The 16,114-nt window shown below is 45.0% G+C and overlaps 1 protein-coding gene across 2 annotated transcripts in view; it reads left to right on the forward strand.

The window, feature by feature from the left end:
* PCP4 (Purkinje cell protein 4) overlaps nt 1–16,114 on the forward strand; it is a 66,738-nt gene that overhangs the window by 6,648 nt on the left and 43,976 nt on the right. Inside the window, exon 1 of one of the 2 annotated variants that reach the window (XM_021071001.1) lies at nt 14,763–14,786. The exons of the other annotated variant lie outside the window; for it this stretch is intronic. Coding sequence (XP_020926660.1) covers nt 14,778–14,786 — 9 coding nt within the window. The 5' untranslated portion in view covers nt 14,763–14,777. Of the gene's footprint in view, nt 1–14,762; nt 14,787–16,114 lie in introns of those variants that run through there. 2 annotated transcript variants of the gene reach the window in all.

The raw sequence follows: 16,114 nt of genomic DNA on the forward strand, positions 1-16,114 counted from the left end.
TTCCATACTGGATTTATCAGTTGACACATCAGTGGCCAGCAGACCGGCACTTTTCCTCTAAACGTTGAGATCTGGGTCTGGGTAGGAATGAGAGGCAAAGGTCTCTCTTTTGTTCTTTACCCCAGGTTTGAAAGCTGTGTTTGCCATTTAAAACCTTTTAGTTTAGTTTAGTTTAGTTTAGTTTTTAGTCTTTTGGGGGCCTCATGTGTGGCATATGGAAGTTCCTGGGCTCAGGGCTCTAATCAGAGCTGCAGCTGCCAGCCTACACCATAGTCACAGCAACATGAGACCTGAGCCGTGTCTGTGGCCTACACCACAGCTCACAGCCATGCCGGATCCTTAACCCACTGAGCGAGGCCATGGATCAAACCTGCGTCCTCATGGATACTAGTCAGGTTTGTTACTACTGAGCCACAATGGGAACTCCTAAATCCTTTTAAATTGGAAAGGGATGCCTCGTGATACGCACAGAATAAATGCTTTCACGACAGGCAAAGAAAAGGAGAAAAACTCAGAAGAATCTCAATAGAAAGAGCTCTTGACGTTTGGGAAAATGTCGAGGAAAATAGGGAGCTGATGGGGGGTGGAGAATTCTCGCATGCTTTAGTTTGGGGCTGTTCTCCACTGAGACACTTTTGTGTCAGGTAAGTTCTGTGAAAATCCAACCACAGGGACAGTAACCCTCGGGGCAGAGTCCATGATGACCTTGATAAACATTTGAAGTCGAAATCCAATTTGACCAGGGTTAGAGGCGAGTGGGAGAGAGTCCAAACTGAGCTTTAGAAAGTCAGCTCCACGGGCCCAATCATAGTCAGCCAAACTGCAAATTTTGGAGTATTATTATAGGCCCAATATATTTGGCAGGCAGAAAGCTAGTTGCATTTTTTTTTTTTCTTTGTAGGGCTGCCCCGTGGCATATGGAGGTTCCCAAGCTAGGGCTCAAAATTGGAGCTACAGCTGCCGGCCGACACCACAGCCACAGCAACACCAGATCTGAGCCTGGCAATGTCGGATCCTCAACCCACTGAGCAAGGCCAGGGATTGAACCTGCTTCTGCTGCGCCACAATGGGAACCCCCCAAGTTGCATATTTAAATGTTATAACTAATACTTAAAGGAGTTCCTGTTGTGGCACAGTGGGTTAGGAATCCGACTAGTATCCGTGAGGATGTGGGTTTGATCCCTGGCCTGAGGTTAAGGAGCCAGCGTTGCCGCAAACTGCAGTGTAGGTCGAAGATGCCACTTGGGCGGTGTTACTGTGGCTGTGGTGTAGGCCTGCAGCTGCACCTCGGATACGACCCCTACCCTGGGAACATCCATAGGCCCCAGGGACAGCCCTAAAAAGAAAAAAAAAAAAATAAACAACTTAAAAATGAAGCACCCAAGTTAATATTAATTAAAACAAATATTTTAATTATAGTCTCATATTAAAATATTATAATTAATAGAATATTAAGTAAAACAAATATTTATATTAGAGTTGCTTATTGAAATAGTTCAAATTAATTTATATTTGACATAGGATTATAGGACAATTCATATGCAAAAGGGCATGGATTCATATTTGTTCTCCTGGGAAATTGGACATTGATTGGCACATGCAGGCTGCTGTGAAGTCTAATGCGATCTTCTGCCTTCCTGCTATCCCCAGGCACAAACTATTTACCATTCTTCCAATCTTTGGAACAAAGAGAGGGATAAATAATGAATGGGAAAACATTTTCCATTCCATGTGGTACAGGTGCCTTTTGGGTACTTGGACATGAGAATGTTCTATAGCTCGTCGTTTTGTGTCATAAGCCAAGCAAGCTTGCCACACCCGTCTGTAGCCCAAACCTATAAATCCAGCTTCCATTTCTGGGCCGTCTTACATGAGCAATTTGCATCAGTGACACATTCCAGGCATCAATCTGCTTGAATATTGTTTGTGCCTTGCAAAGAGCCCTAAATTTATGCTTCAGAATCTCACTGAATGACTTCTCCTTTCATTTCTGAAAGGGAAATGCTTGGCCCCGTTTATAACATTGCCAGGGGAAAAAATCAATCACTCACTAAATGCTATTATTTTATATTTTACTCTTAAACTGCCATCTTATAAATAAAAGGAAGACAAATGAGAACCATAAAGTAGAAAGGCAATCACCCACCAATTGAAAATGCCCCTGCAGGACGTCTAAGGTGAAGAAGCCAAAAAGTGTGAGCTGGCAGAACTATTCAAATGAGACAATTTTCATATCATGACGGAGCTACCACAGAGAATGGGGTGGGGGTGGGGCTTTGCTCCACAGGTTTCTGCCTCCAGTTTGAGGACATTGGTGGACTCAAATAGCTCAAGTCACCCATACTTCAACCCTTCACCCAATGGCCTGGTTTGTCTTAAAAATTAGTTTTCAAATACTGTTTTATGACATTTTGATAATGGAGTTCGCGTCTAGATTGGCTTGAGATTATGCTTTTCCTACAATTATAACCCAAAGCTATTGTGGAGGTACAGGGCAAAAGAAGTAGTCATCCGTCCCCACAACACCACCCTGTGCTGTGGCCGAGGATCTAACAAAATGACGATTTTAATTTTATGCAATGACTGAAAAGAGGGTCCTGGCAATTGACGAAATCCATTGACACGGGTCTTAATCAAAGAAGAGAGTAAAAACGTAATAAGGAAATAAGTTCTCTCTTTTTCCCCCAAGGTCTTTTTTTTTTTTCTTTTCTTTTCTTTTTTTAGCCAATACGTTTTTCTGTCCATTATGTGGCTAAGTTCCAATATTTAACAATTAATTAAGAAATTACACTGTTTTAAAGTTTAAGACTTGTGTATATCGTTTCCTCATTAAGTAGTATCCATTGCTTCATCACGGTCGTTAGAAAAATATCGCTTAATTTTCTTGAGTCTGCCCACATTGCTAGTTGTACCTAGGCTTTGCTGTTTCACATTTCCCATGCTTGTTTGGTGTGCAAAAAGATCCCTGAAGCCATGAAGTGGTCAAATGGTGAGCCTGAGAGCACCCACTGTGATGCTCTCCTCATTTGGGAGAGGTGAGGGCTCATCAGGACGCTGGAGTGTTGACACAAACCTGCCCATATCTAAGATGACAGAGCGGGCGGAGCCCTCTTTGAAAATCCTGTCTCTTTGTGAGTCTCAAAGAGTTGTAAATGGAGATACAATAGGCAAAAAGTCAAACCATTATGCTGTAGGAACACCTCCTTGCAACAATTCAAAGTGGTTTGAAAAGATTCTGTTCCCTCTCTAGTGAAACTATCTCTGTCTTGACCCTTGCTTTCTTGGACTTTTTCACTATTAGCTGTCATTATTCTAATAATAACCATCCACGAGAATTTTAAAAACTGATTCAAAGCCTATCAACTTTGGGGGAAGCGTCTCCTCAGTTGTCCTGCAAATCCATGAAGAGCAATGGAATTGTGTTCACAGTGACCGTGGACATTGATCCTCAAGAAAAGTGGTCTTCAAAGGTGTTTGGGTTTTTTTTTGCTTTTTAGGGCTGCCCCGCGGCATATGGAAGTTTCCAAGTTTTCAGGCTAGGGGTCAAATTAGAGCTGCCATTGCCAGCCTATGCCACAGCCACAGCAATGTCAGATTCAACCAAGTCTGCGCCCTACACCACAGCTTAAGGCAACACCAGATCCTTAACCCACTGAGTGAGGCCAGGGATCGAACCCACATCCTCATGGATACTGGTCAGATTCGGTTCCACTGCGCCAAAACGGGAATTCCAGTCTTCAAGGTTTTTATAGTGCACCTTCTCAGGAGAAAAATTGGAGCATCCATGCACAATACTTTTTATTTTCTTATTTAAAAATTGTGTATACATGCTAATGTGCTCATATATTAAGTGCAGTTATAAAACATACAAAAAATAAACATTGAAAAGAACAAAAGAATGATGAAATAAACTATGCTTTAGATATCTTGCTAATTGGTATGGCGTTATTAACCCTAGTCAAAATTTCAAGGCACCGTATATACTTGTGAGAGGTAGTTGCTGATGGAAGAGCACAGAAATCTATAACTCCAATTGTTTTTGTAACTTGGCTTAAAAAAAACCAAATTTATGGCTACACCCACAGCCTTTAGAAGATTCCGGGCCAGAGACTAAATCAAAACCACAGCATTGACCTAGGCTACAGCTGTGGCAACACCAGGTCCTTTAACCCACTCTTCTGGACAGAGGATCAAACCTGCATCTCTGCAGCAACTTGAGCTGCTGCAGTGGGATTCTTAACCCATTGTGCTCTGGCCGGTGCTCTTGCACTTCTTTTTGAGCCAAATTTGTTGATTGTGGTTTTTAAGCTTTATCAGTGCTCCTGAAGGCAGTTTAATGGAAGAAGTGTTAAGAGGAATTCCATTGTTTTCTTGTTGTTTTGCTGGCAGTATTAGTACTATTTTCAATCCATGAAAATTTTATGCAGCAATTTTTTTATTCTTATAAAAAGGATATCATAAAATCTACCATCTTACTCATTTTAAAATGTGTCACTCAGTAGTGTTGTTTGTTTACTTTGATGTGAAACAGATCTCCAGAGCTTTTTAATCTTGCAAAACTGAAGTTCTATCCATTAAACAACAGTTCTCTTTTCCTCTGCTCCTGTCCCCTGCCAGCCGCCTTTCTGCTTTCTGTCTGGATGAATTTGACTACTTAGGTACCTCATGTAGGTCGAATTGTACAGTATTTCTCTTTTTGATGATGGTTTTGTTTTACATAGGATAATATCCTCCAGGTTTATCCATATGGTAACCTGTGACTATGCAGGAATGTTTTAGAGCCACTTAGCTACGGTGGGGAGTTAGGTTGGTTAAAGGTAGATTGTATGATCTATAACTCCTCTTAAAAGAGCACAAGGAGCTGCAGAGCAACACATAGTGATATTCTGAGAGCAAATTAAGAGTGAGTGTTATAGAAAACAAACTTATGGTTACCAAAGGGAAAGCAGGGGAGGTAAATTAAGAGTTTGGGATTAGCAGATACACACTACTATTTATAAAAGAGATAAACAGCAAGGATCATGCCTTGGGCATGGCCAAACAAAATTTTTGCCATAATAATATCACAGATCTCCGTGACAAAAATAATAATAATGAAAAAGTTGGAAGCATTGTGGAATTACCAAAATGTGACACAGAGATTCAAAGTGAGCAAACACTGCTGGAAAAGAGGAGCCAGTGGACTTGTTTGATTCAGGGCTGCTACAAAACTTGAATTTGTGAGAAATTCAATATTTGCAAAAAACGATAGAATGAAGTATGCCTGCAATCGGTCATCTTGTCAGTGACAGTTCAAAACAAAGACGGTCTTCCACACCTTTTCATCCCCCGGCACATACCCTTCAGCCCTCAGTGATGGAGAACACATTACATGCTGGACATTGTACTGGGTGAACCATCCCTACCCCTCAAAGAGCCCATAGGCTAGTGCGGGAGACAGAGTCATATCAAATGAACTGGAGGACAGGGTCTACACAGCATACAGGGCTACTCACTGTATAGGCCAAGTGCCAGGGAGTCATTGGTTAATGTCTTTGTGCAGGTGTGGCAAGGGGAAGAAGGAAGCCATCAGGAAAACCTTCCCAGAGTCAGTGCTTATGAAAGCAGGGGCTCAGGACATACTGGTTGAAGAATCACCACTGTAACTAATGGTTAACCTTAAAAGTCATATATTTTATTTATTTACTTATTTAAAAAAAATTTTTTTGGCTTTTTAGAGCCACACCTGCAGCATAAGGAAGTTCCCAGGCTAGGGGTCAAATTGGAGCTGCAGCTGCCAGCCTATGCCACAGCCACATCGATGTGGGATCCAGGCATTGTCTGTGAGCTACACCACAGCTCATGGCAACTCTGCATCCTTAACCCACTGGGTAAGGCCAGGGATCGAACCCATGCCCTCATGGATACTAGTCGGGTTTGTTACTGCTGAGCCACAATGGGAACTCCCAAAAGTCATATATTTTCTAACCACATGCAAATTTAGCAATCTTCAAGTCCAGTGAGTGGATACATATCAATTGGGACACTATTCAGTCATCTCTTGGGATCCAAGGGGTTGGGTTCCAGGACCACCCTGCCCATGGATGGGTACCAATCCAAAGATGCTAGAATGCCTTGTATAAAAGGGGATAGGAGTTCCCGTCGTGGCACAGTGGTTAACGAATCCAACTAAGAACCATGAGGTTGCGGGTTCGATCCCTGCCCTGTGGGTTAAGGATCTGGCATTGCCGTGAGCTGTGGTGTAGGTTGCAGACACAGCTCGGATCCCGAGTTGCTGTGGCTCTGGCGTAGGCTGGTGGCTACAGCTCCGATTAGACTCCTAGCCTGGGAATCTCCATATGCCGCGGGAGTGGCCCTAGAAAAGGCAAAAAGACAGAAAAACGGGGGATAATATTTGCATTTAACCTAAACATATCCTCCCATATACTTTAAATCATCCCTAGATTACTTGTAATGCCTAATACAATGTAAATGCTATGTAAATAGCTGTAAATAGAATGTAAATGTTATGTAAATATTTGCTGGCATGCAGCAAATTCAGATTTTGCTTTTTGGAAATTTCTGGAATTCTAAAAATTGTTTATGTATGTATTTACTTTTTTATGACCGCATCTGTGGTATATGGAAGTTCCCAGGTCAGGGATCAAATTGGAACTGCAGCTGCAGGCCTATGCTATAGCCATGGCAACACCAGATGCAAGCTGCATCTGTGACCTATGCTGCAGCTGCAACAATGCTGGATCCTTAACCTGCTGCGTGAGGCCAGGGATTGAACCCATATCCTCACAGAGACAACGTGGGGTCCTTAACCTGCTGAACCACAATGGGACCTCCTATTTTTAGAAATTTTTTGGCCACACCTGCGGCATGTGGAAGTTCCCCGGCTAGGGATAAAACCCACACCACAGCTGTGACCAGAGCCATATCTGTGGCAACATTGGATCCTTAACCAACTGTGCCACAGGGGAACCACCTGGAATTTTTTTTCTCTTAATATTTTTAATCTGCTGTTGGTTGAATCCCGGATTTGGAATAGTGGGATATGGAGGGTTGACCACAGTTGAGTTCTAAATCCTGCCTAGTGACATAAATTGCTTTAAACATGTCAAAAATTTCTCCATCCTTATCAATGAATAGCTGGGTTCCATTGACTTGTCATATCTTCCTTTGGAAGTGCTAAGTGAAAATAAATCTGTTCAGTACTTTGGAAACAGATTACATGAAGATAGACAATAAGATTTTTAGAACTGTGCATTGTGTTATTTTAAAATTTCTACATTCATGAGTTTCCGTCATGGCAGAGCAAAAATGTAGTACTAGGAACCATGAGGTTGTGGGTTTGATCCCTGGCCTTGCTCAATGTGTTAAGGATCTAGCGTTGCTGTGTGAGCTGTGGTGTAGGTCACAGACGTGGCTCGGATTTGGCGTTGCAATGGCTCTGACGTAGCCCGTTGGCTACAGCTCTGACTCAACCCTTAGCCTGGGAACCTCCATATTCCTCTGGTGCGGCCCTGAAAGGACAAAAGATGAAGTAAATAAATAAATAAATAAATAAATAAATAAATAAATAAATAAATAAATAAAAATAAAAGTTCTACATTCTAATTGTAAGAGATGCCTAAGTGAATTTAGAGATGCCTATAGCCTGCCTTCTGTGAGGCTATTAGCATTTGTCCCTGGCGGAATATCGTTGCACGCTCTGTGTCTCAGAGCCCCTGGTGGCTTCTTAGCCAATCTTATTATTTTCTCATTTTTGGAGTTTGTTCAAGGCAAGGGCTCATTCCTGTATTTATAGCTCAATTCCCACCTATGCATCAAGGCTGTCAAAATATCGAGATAATCCAGTGCCACATTGCAAATATTATTTCTGGCAATATTCTATATCTCAGAAACGTGGGTTATTTTACTTCTTCTTAAAGATATAATTTCTTAAAATAGATGTAACGATTTGTCAATTTATGCCTCCACCAAATACCTCCTGAAAGTGCTCTGTTATTTTTTCATCTAGATTTAATCTTTCCTGCCTTCAAAGCAGATTCGTATCATTTTGGGGTACTATCATGTGAATTTCCGTGTCATCATCTTTTTTTCCTTTTTGCTGAGTTCTTGCTGGGGGCCAGATTGGGCTGAGCTACCTGGGAGAGCTCCGCAGTTGAATTTTGGATGAGGATTTGGAATTCTCAGATGACAAAAATATAAGTGGTGATTCATATAACTACAGGGCTACAAGCAGTGCCCCCAGGGGACCTACTCTGCCCCGTGTTGCTTCAGTATTACAACCGGGAAGCAAACAGGAGCTGAAGAGTCAGGCTGGTCTCCATCAGAAATGAGGCAATTTAGAAACAAGCCACAGGGAGCTCCTGTCCTGGCTCAGCGGGTTGAGGACATGATGTTGTCTCCGTGAGGATGTGGGTTTGATCCCTGGCCTCGCTCAGTGGGTTAAGGATCCAACATTGCCGTGAGCTGTGGCGTAGGCTGGCAGCTGCAGCTCCGATTCGACCCCTAGCCTGGGAACCTGCATATGCTGCAGATTTGGCCATAAAAAGATAACAAACAAACAAAACCTCCCAAAGCCCCCAGACAACAGCTCTGTAATCTTTGGCTCCCACCCACCTCTGCCATAAACCTCCTTTTGAGGTGACACTCACTCAGAGTTGGGAAATCTCAGTGAGTCCACAGTTGGGTGGTGGGGTCAGGACCCGTGACACAATGTGGGGGGGACAGTGAAACATAGAAGTGTGACGTTCCATGTTGAACATGACTAAAAATTTCGAGAGCATGAAACCAAGTGTGGGCCCTTCTGAGCGAAGGACCTTGTATGACTGTGTGGGTCCCACGACTGCGAGGCTGGCCCGGGTCAGGTGGGGGCAGGGAGATGCCAAGGTGGGGGCTGCCTGATGGCTTTTTAGTGAAAAACAAACAAACAAACAAACACAGAGAGAGACAGAGCTGATGACACATATTTCCATGCCCCCTTCAACGCCTGCAGCCTTTTATATACGCGTCCACTGAAAAAAATGTACGGCCTAAAAGTCAGGAGGTTTGTTTTATTTGGTGGACATTCTCAGGACATCAAGCCCGGGACACAGCATCTCAGATAATGCAGAGAAACTCTTTCAAAGAAGCAAGGGAGAGTGGGAAGGAATCCGGGCTACATAGGAATTTTTTTTTTTTTTTTTTTTTTTTGTCTTTTTGCCATTTCTTGGGCCGCTCCCGAGGCATATGGAGGTTCCCAGGCGAGGGGTCTAATTGGAGCTGTAGCTGCCAGCCTATACCAGAGCCACAGCAACGCAGGATCCAAGCAGCGTCTGCAACCTACACCACAGCTCACGGCAACGCCGGATCCTTAACCCACTGAGCAAGGGCAGGAATCGAACTCGCAACCTCGTGGTTCCCAGTCGGATTCATTAACCACTGCGCCATGACGGGAACGCCTACATGGGAATTTTTGCAACAAAACATCAGGTAGTCAGAACATCAAAAGATTACTTAATCCAAGAAAACCAGACATCCCAAAGTGAATGAATCGAGGGCTTTTCTGTGTTTGGGAAGATGCAGTCTGGGCTCATTGAAAGCATGTCTTTGATGTCAGCTGTCTGGGGCCAGTATCCTGTGCTTTTTCGTCCTGAGTCCCCTCAAGATGCTCTGTTGGGGGTGGGCTGCAGCATTCTGTTTCTCTTCCCATCCTGAGTCACCTCCAAGCTCACTGTCCGGCAGCTGTACTGTGATGGCTGGATGGCTGGATGGCTGTCACCTCCTTGGTTTACTGATATGGCAGCAACATTTTTCACTCACGTATGTTTTTCCCTCTCCAATCGGAGGGTTCTGGAATAGCCCAGGCCTGACGGCAGCGGCAGGTGGCTCGAAGGTCTTAACTCACCAATTACATGGTGCTTTCAGGCCGGCTGGGAGGAAGGCCACCCAGTAACACATGCTTGACAAGGCATCAATGATGCTGGCTGACCCTGCAGGATGGTGCTGAGGGTGGCATAAGAAAATGGGTTCCAAAAACACCTGGAAAGCCTATATTCTTTAAAGGCCATGCAAAGGCAGCACCATAATCTCGAGGTGAAAAATTCTCCCAATTCGGATCCCAAGCATCTCTACTGAGTGTGGATGTTTAGTGGAAGAACATTTTAAGCCACCCACCTCATCCCGATCATTTTTCTACACGTAAACCTTCTTTCTGTTCTCACCCTTTTCTCCCTTGTGTGTGTGACATCAGGGGACACAAGACAGATGTGTTAGGCTTGTTCAATTCAAGAAACATTTCTGCTCTTGGGAAATAAAAGGTTCTTCCCCTAGTAACAAGCAGGTTCTGCATGTGCAGATATGAAACAGTTTGGTGGCGTGAGCTTCTGTTATTTGTAGCAACCCTGTCCCTAAAAGGCAACCTTTAAATTACCACTGACTTTGTCTTCTAGCAAATTAAGTCGTTCTGGATTTCAGAGGGATTCGAACATAAAATTTGGAGCAATATCGCTCGGGAAAGAGGCAGAGGCTTTAGACTGAGTTGGTCAGGGATGCTGGATGGTGCAGGGCTGTGTGTATTTTTTAATTTGTTTTTAGTTTTTCTTTATTGACCACACCCACAGCATAGAGAACTTGCCAGGCCAAGGATCAAATCCGAGCCGCAGCTTCGATCTACGCCACAGCTGCAATACCAGATCCTTAACCCACTGCGCTGCAGCGGGAACGCCTTGTGTATTTTGTTTTAAACAAAGAGAATGCTAGAATTTCCACTTCTAGGGATAGCTGATCAGATGGCCCCTCTAGCTCTTCTCCCGTCTTCTAATTTTTCTCAATTCCCTTCTTGAGCCGTGACAGTCAGGACAAAGCCTTCCCTCTCTTCTGAAAGTACACAACCTCAGACTTGCACTGTGTTCAGAAGCTATTTTTGTTTTCGTTGAGTGGGGGAAAAAACCTGGCTGCTTCTTTATGACCAAAAAAGAAAGTCCCTGGCTTCTGAAGCCTGGAACCCCCCTCCCCCAGAGAAGCACGTGGAGCGGTGCCTGGGGCCAAGTTACCATCTGTACTTCATCACGAGAAGTCAACGTTCGGGGGCCGGCCGAGCTTTGGCTTTTGTAGGCAGTGTGTTCCCACGGGAGCTCATGAAGCTGGTTAAACCTGAGAAGATAAATCAGGACACCCAGACAGAGGGAAGTACACAGAGAGCGTGAATGGCAGGGTCCCAGAGCCCTGTTCTGGCATCTTCCAGGTCCGCAGGGATTCCCAAGTCGACTGAGACCCGTTGAGTCAGCTGTGGCTGGATGCTGACCCACTCCTCCTTGACTCAATTTCCGACTCAGGGACAGTGTGCGGATTGGGTTAGAGGCACACAGGTGGTAAGGGGGTCCACCAGGTCCTTCTGCTTCCTCCCACCTTCCTCCTGGATCTACCCTCATCCTGCATCTTCTTTCTAGAAAAAAAAAAAAAAAAAAGCAGGGATTTATACCAAACACACAAATGCATCCACAGCAGAAAGAGAAGCCCAGAAAATTTCGACTGAAATTAACAACCACGAACAGTAGGGGCTGCATACGTGGGTCACGAATACTAATATTCGTGAGTCTCATCAAAAGCACGGGAGATCACGCTTAATATGAGTGTGTTCATTTCAATTCTCTACGAAGAAGAAAGTGAGCAGGTGACGAAGAAGCCAAGCGAAAGCCCTTCTTACGGGTCCTTCAGTCACAGGCGAGGGCTGGGCTTCCTCTTTCCGCAAAACCGCAGAGCCCAGGTCCCTCCTTTACCTTAACTGACTGCAAGTTGAATACGATGGAAAAGAAAGAGACATTCATCTTTTCAAGCCTCTCTTACCTTTACTTTGCAGCCTGAATTTTTCAAGGGACCACATCCAGGCAATGTGATTGTTTCTTTAGCTCCTTTAATTCTCACATGCTGATGAGGTAGGTGGCTTGTATCCTCATTTTTCACAAGTGGAAACTGAGGCTCAGAGAGGTTAAGTGTCCTGCACAAAGTCACACAGCTGCTGAGTGACAGAGCTGGAGACCCTGGACAGTCTCATCCCAGGACACTCTTTCTTTCCTTTCTTTCTTATTTTTTTAAGTCAGGTTTACTATGGTGTAATTTATACATAGTAAAAATGACCCTTTTTGGGTGCACTGTTGATGAGTTTCAAGACTTATAATTGAGACAGAAATGAGCTTTACGGTCGTTCAGTAAGATATTCAGACTAAAGCATAGAAAACAAAAGAAGGCAAGGTTAGCTGAATATTTTAAAATGAGTTCATGCAATTCAACACATTAATGGAATACCGGAGAATAATAATATGATCCATACAATACATGCAGAAAACACAGTTAATAAAAGTTTTAAAAAAAATCCTTGAGATAGAGACGATTCTATCAACCCTCCCCCAAGTTCTTTGGGGTCAGTCTTCTGACCCTTTGCGCCAGAACCCATATGGTCCACATCACACTTTAAATGAAAGTAAATCTGATTGGTGATGCAAAGCAGTTATATCGTCTAGAGAATCGCATGATCCCACAGGGTTGCAAATAAGTTAAGTCCTTGATGGTGACAGTTTCCAAACGGCGCTCTGGAGAGCTGAAGTGTAGAAGGTAGGAAAATGACCCAGGGGGCGGTGACCGTCCGGGGCAGCATCAGTCACCCAAGGGTCTCCCAGAGCAGACAGCTGGGCTGTAAAGTAAGGGGCCTCCGTTTCTGCACGGCAGCCCCAGCCCAGTCTCCACTCGAGTGTTTCTCATCCTCAAACTGACATTTAGCGAGATCACCCGATCTGGCTCATGGGGCTACTCAGCTGCATCCGGGAGACCGAGGGCTCCCGCCAGGCTCCAGTGGCCTGACAGTAACCAGTGCCGAGCTCCACCAGCAAGGTTCCTCTGCAGCCGCTCTGCCCTGCACCAAGCTCTGCCCTCGGGTAGCTGCAGAGAGAGGGGCGTGCCTGCCGCAGCTGGGAAAGCCGGGGGACCGGGATCCAGGACCCGCAGGGCAGTGCAGAGCTTTCTCTTACGTGCATCTGGTGCTCAACCCAAGCGGAGGGCTGGGTCCTTGGGTCCTTCCCCACGGTGCTCTCTGCATTATTTGTGCAGGGGCCGCCATAACTAACACCGAGGAGCAGGTGCATCAAACATAGAACTATACTCTTTCTCAATTCTGGAGGCCCCAAGTCTGAGATCCAGGTGTCCGCAGTTGGTTTTTACTAAGGCCGGTGCTGTGGGTCTCTGTCCTTGGCTTAGAGGACTGTCCCCCTGTGGCTTTCCTCCATGCATGTCTGTGTCTGAATTTCCCCTTCGTATAAGGACCCCCGCGTCCTGGAGGAGGTCTGGTCCTGATGACCTTGCTCTATCTCAACGACCTCTGTAAGGACCCCGTCTCCTAGGAAGCCTGCTTTCTGAGGTCCTGGGGTTAGGACTGCAATCCTGAGGACTCGCAGTTCAACAAGTACTGCTGTAAATGTAGTGTCGGCTCTCAGCTCATTTCAAGGACTGTTTAGAGGCTTCCGTGCTATTCATTTTCAAAGATAATTGACAGCCACATGTGTGTCATTGTGCCTCTTGGTTGAGCTAAGTGATTTTATTGGCATATTTGAGATCGGTGGATTTGAAACTTTAGAGGTATTTATTGTACGTGAACTTTTTAGGACCTGAACTCATCCTACAATGAACTCCAGGGACACTCGTCACATCTGTAAAATTAGAGGGTCCCACATGAAGCCATTAAAGAGAAACTATTTTTTGAACTGTGACATGTACCTGTGGTGAAACTGTGTGGGTGGCATAGACCACATTTATCAAAGAGCTGTGATTATGTGTGTCCACGCAGAAAAAAATAAGATGAAAGTATTTCTGAATAGTTCATGGAATATTAACCTGGATTAATTCTGACTAGTCGTGTTTTTTGCTTTCCTCCTTGTGTTTATTTTCCCAAATTTTCACCATGACCACATCCCACTTTTATAAATAGAAAGCAGTATTATTTAAAAAGAAAACTGGGAGTCCCTGCTGCGGCACATGGGTTGCGAATCCGACTGCAGTGGCTGGGATCACTGCAGAGGAGTGGGTTCCATCCCTGGCCTGGCACAGTGGGTTAAAGGATCCAGAGTTGCCACCACTGCAGAGTCCATCTCTGGCCCGGGAACCTCCATTAGCCGTGGGTGTGGCCATAAAAAAGACAAAGAAAAGAGAAAAATAAAAGTGGCATAGATAACTTTTTTAAGGGTAGAAAATAGTAATTTCAAATATGTGGCTATGGGATAAAATGGAAAGTGAATTTCAGTAAGACAAACCACACGGCTCGAAAAATGAGGGCTCTCTTATCGGTGGCCTGCCCCACTACAGCCGTGCTAATTACTTCTGTTACCATAAAGCAGGATAAAAATGCTAGGAGTTGAATATAGTATTTGAGGCAGAATTATTTGGGTCTTTCAGAGGTGAGGGCGGGAGGCAGAAGGCTTAGGAAGAATCGCAACGGTTAATGCATTCATCAGTGAAGGTCCCATCATTTTCTTTTAAACCAGCTTCTTTCCAGCTGAAGTTCTCTTCTGACAGTGGTTTCTCCACCTTTAGGAGTTAAATTAGTGGACTTTTTTAAATGCCCAGCTTTCGTAATCTTACTAGGAGAATTATCGACGATTTAATAATATCAGTGGCAAGAAATTAAACCTAGTCTGTCCTTATCACAAAATGTTGGCAGAAAAGTCTCTTCTGCTCTTCAGACAAATTCAGGGCCTTTGATTTGGAGGAGGGCTTTAAAGGTGTGCCTTTGATGTCACTGAGAAGCCACTAGTCTCATGATTGAGGTAGCCCCCAGCAACCCTCAGCTACCTGCTGGCTGACACAGCTGCTTATCCTGCTTCACGGGGCGACCGCTGTGGTTTCCCATCTCGGTTCATTTAAAGCCTGCCATTTCATCTAAGAGACTCACGGTCTTTCGTCAATAAAACATTAAAGATAATGCCATAGAAACACGCCTTAAGAGAATACCATAGAAACACGCCTTTTTGCTTCTTTATAAACACGGTGATCAAAAGCACAGGCGGGAAAAAAAAAAAAAAAAACCCTTAGAAGGATGGGCTGAGATCTCTGCTTGTCCATCATGACGTCTCTCCTGTGCAGGATGTTGATTTCGTGAAGGATATGCCATATCTGAACCTGCACGGTTCCTGAGTGCTGTCTACACCAAAGGCAGATTGGTATGTTTCCTTTTATTTATAACCCGTCTGAGGAAGCGCTTGTCACGATGTTACCGTTGCAGTGGCACCAGGATCCCCAAACCCATTAGCAATCTGAATATCAGGATGTAACAGCAGGAACGGAAGATAGAGCCACGGAGAAAAATAACTTAGAGAAAAATGCATCTCTAGGGGAGAGACGGCGAGGAGTCGTGCTTGCTGACAAGATCTTCCCAGCACCCCCCCCAAGGCTCCCCCAACCACAGGCATTTTTCTTTCTTTTGCCAGATCCCTGCAATGCTTTGAAGACAGAGGCCAGCAGAGGCCAGAAGTCAGGGGCAGAGGGGACAAGGCTAAAAAAAAGCCTTAAAACAAGAACTCTCCTTTCCTTTGTGCCATGCGCTTGATATTGCTAAATGATGCCTCTTCTGGACAAGGCTGTCATTGATGGGTAGGGGGGGCGCACACTTGCTGTGTGTCAGGTCCCTCTATGTGATCAGGAGAAGCCAGAGGTACCGCCTTTCCTTCTCAGGAGGGAGCAGAGACTCAAGGAGAGATTTCCCCAGCGGGGCACAGCTGGTGGGGGCGCTGTGACTCACGCTCCTCCCTCAAGACGCAGAAAACTTGCTTGAGCCCCGGCCTCCCCCGTGCGACTTGGGGTTCTTGTTGATGCACCTGATCTGGGCCATCTTGGGTCCAGCTCTTAGCCACCCAGTGTCTGACCCTGCAGGCTGTGAGCCAACCAAAGTCAGAAGATGTGTCCTTCTCCTGGGGACCCTCAGCCCCCCGCCCAGTCCCTGACGCATCCATTAGTCCAGGAGCGAGTCACGCCCCAGGTTGAGCCTGACACTCAGCCTTGGTCTGACACTGAATCCGTGACCTTCACCATGGATGGGTTTGCACATTGACAAACGCACCTCATTTTGCTAATCTGCTCTGGAAAAGAGTCTGAAAGT

This window comes from Sus scrofa, chromosome 13 (assembly GCF_000003025.6).
Source record: "Sus scrofa isolate TJ Tabasco breed Duroc chromosome 13, Sscrofa11.1, whole genome shotgun sequence".
In the NCBI taxonomy this organism is placed as follows: Eukaryota; Metazoa; Chordata; class Mammalia; order Artiodactyla; family Suidae; genus Sus; species Sus scrofa.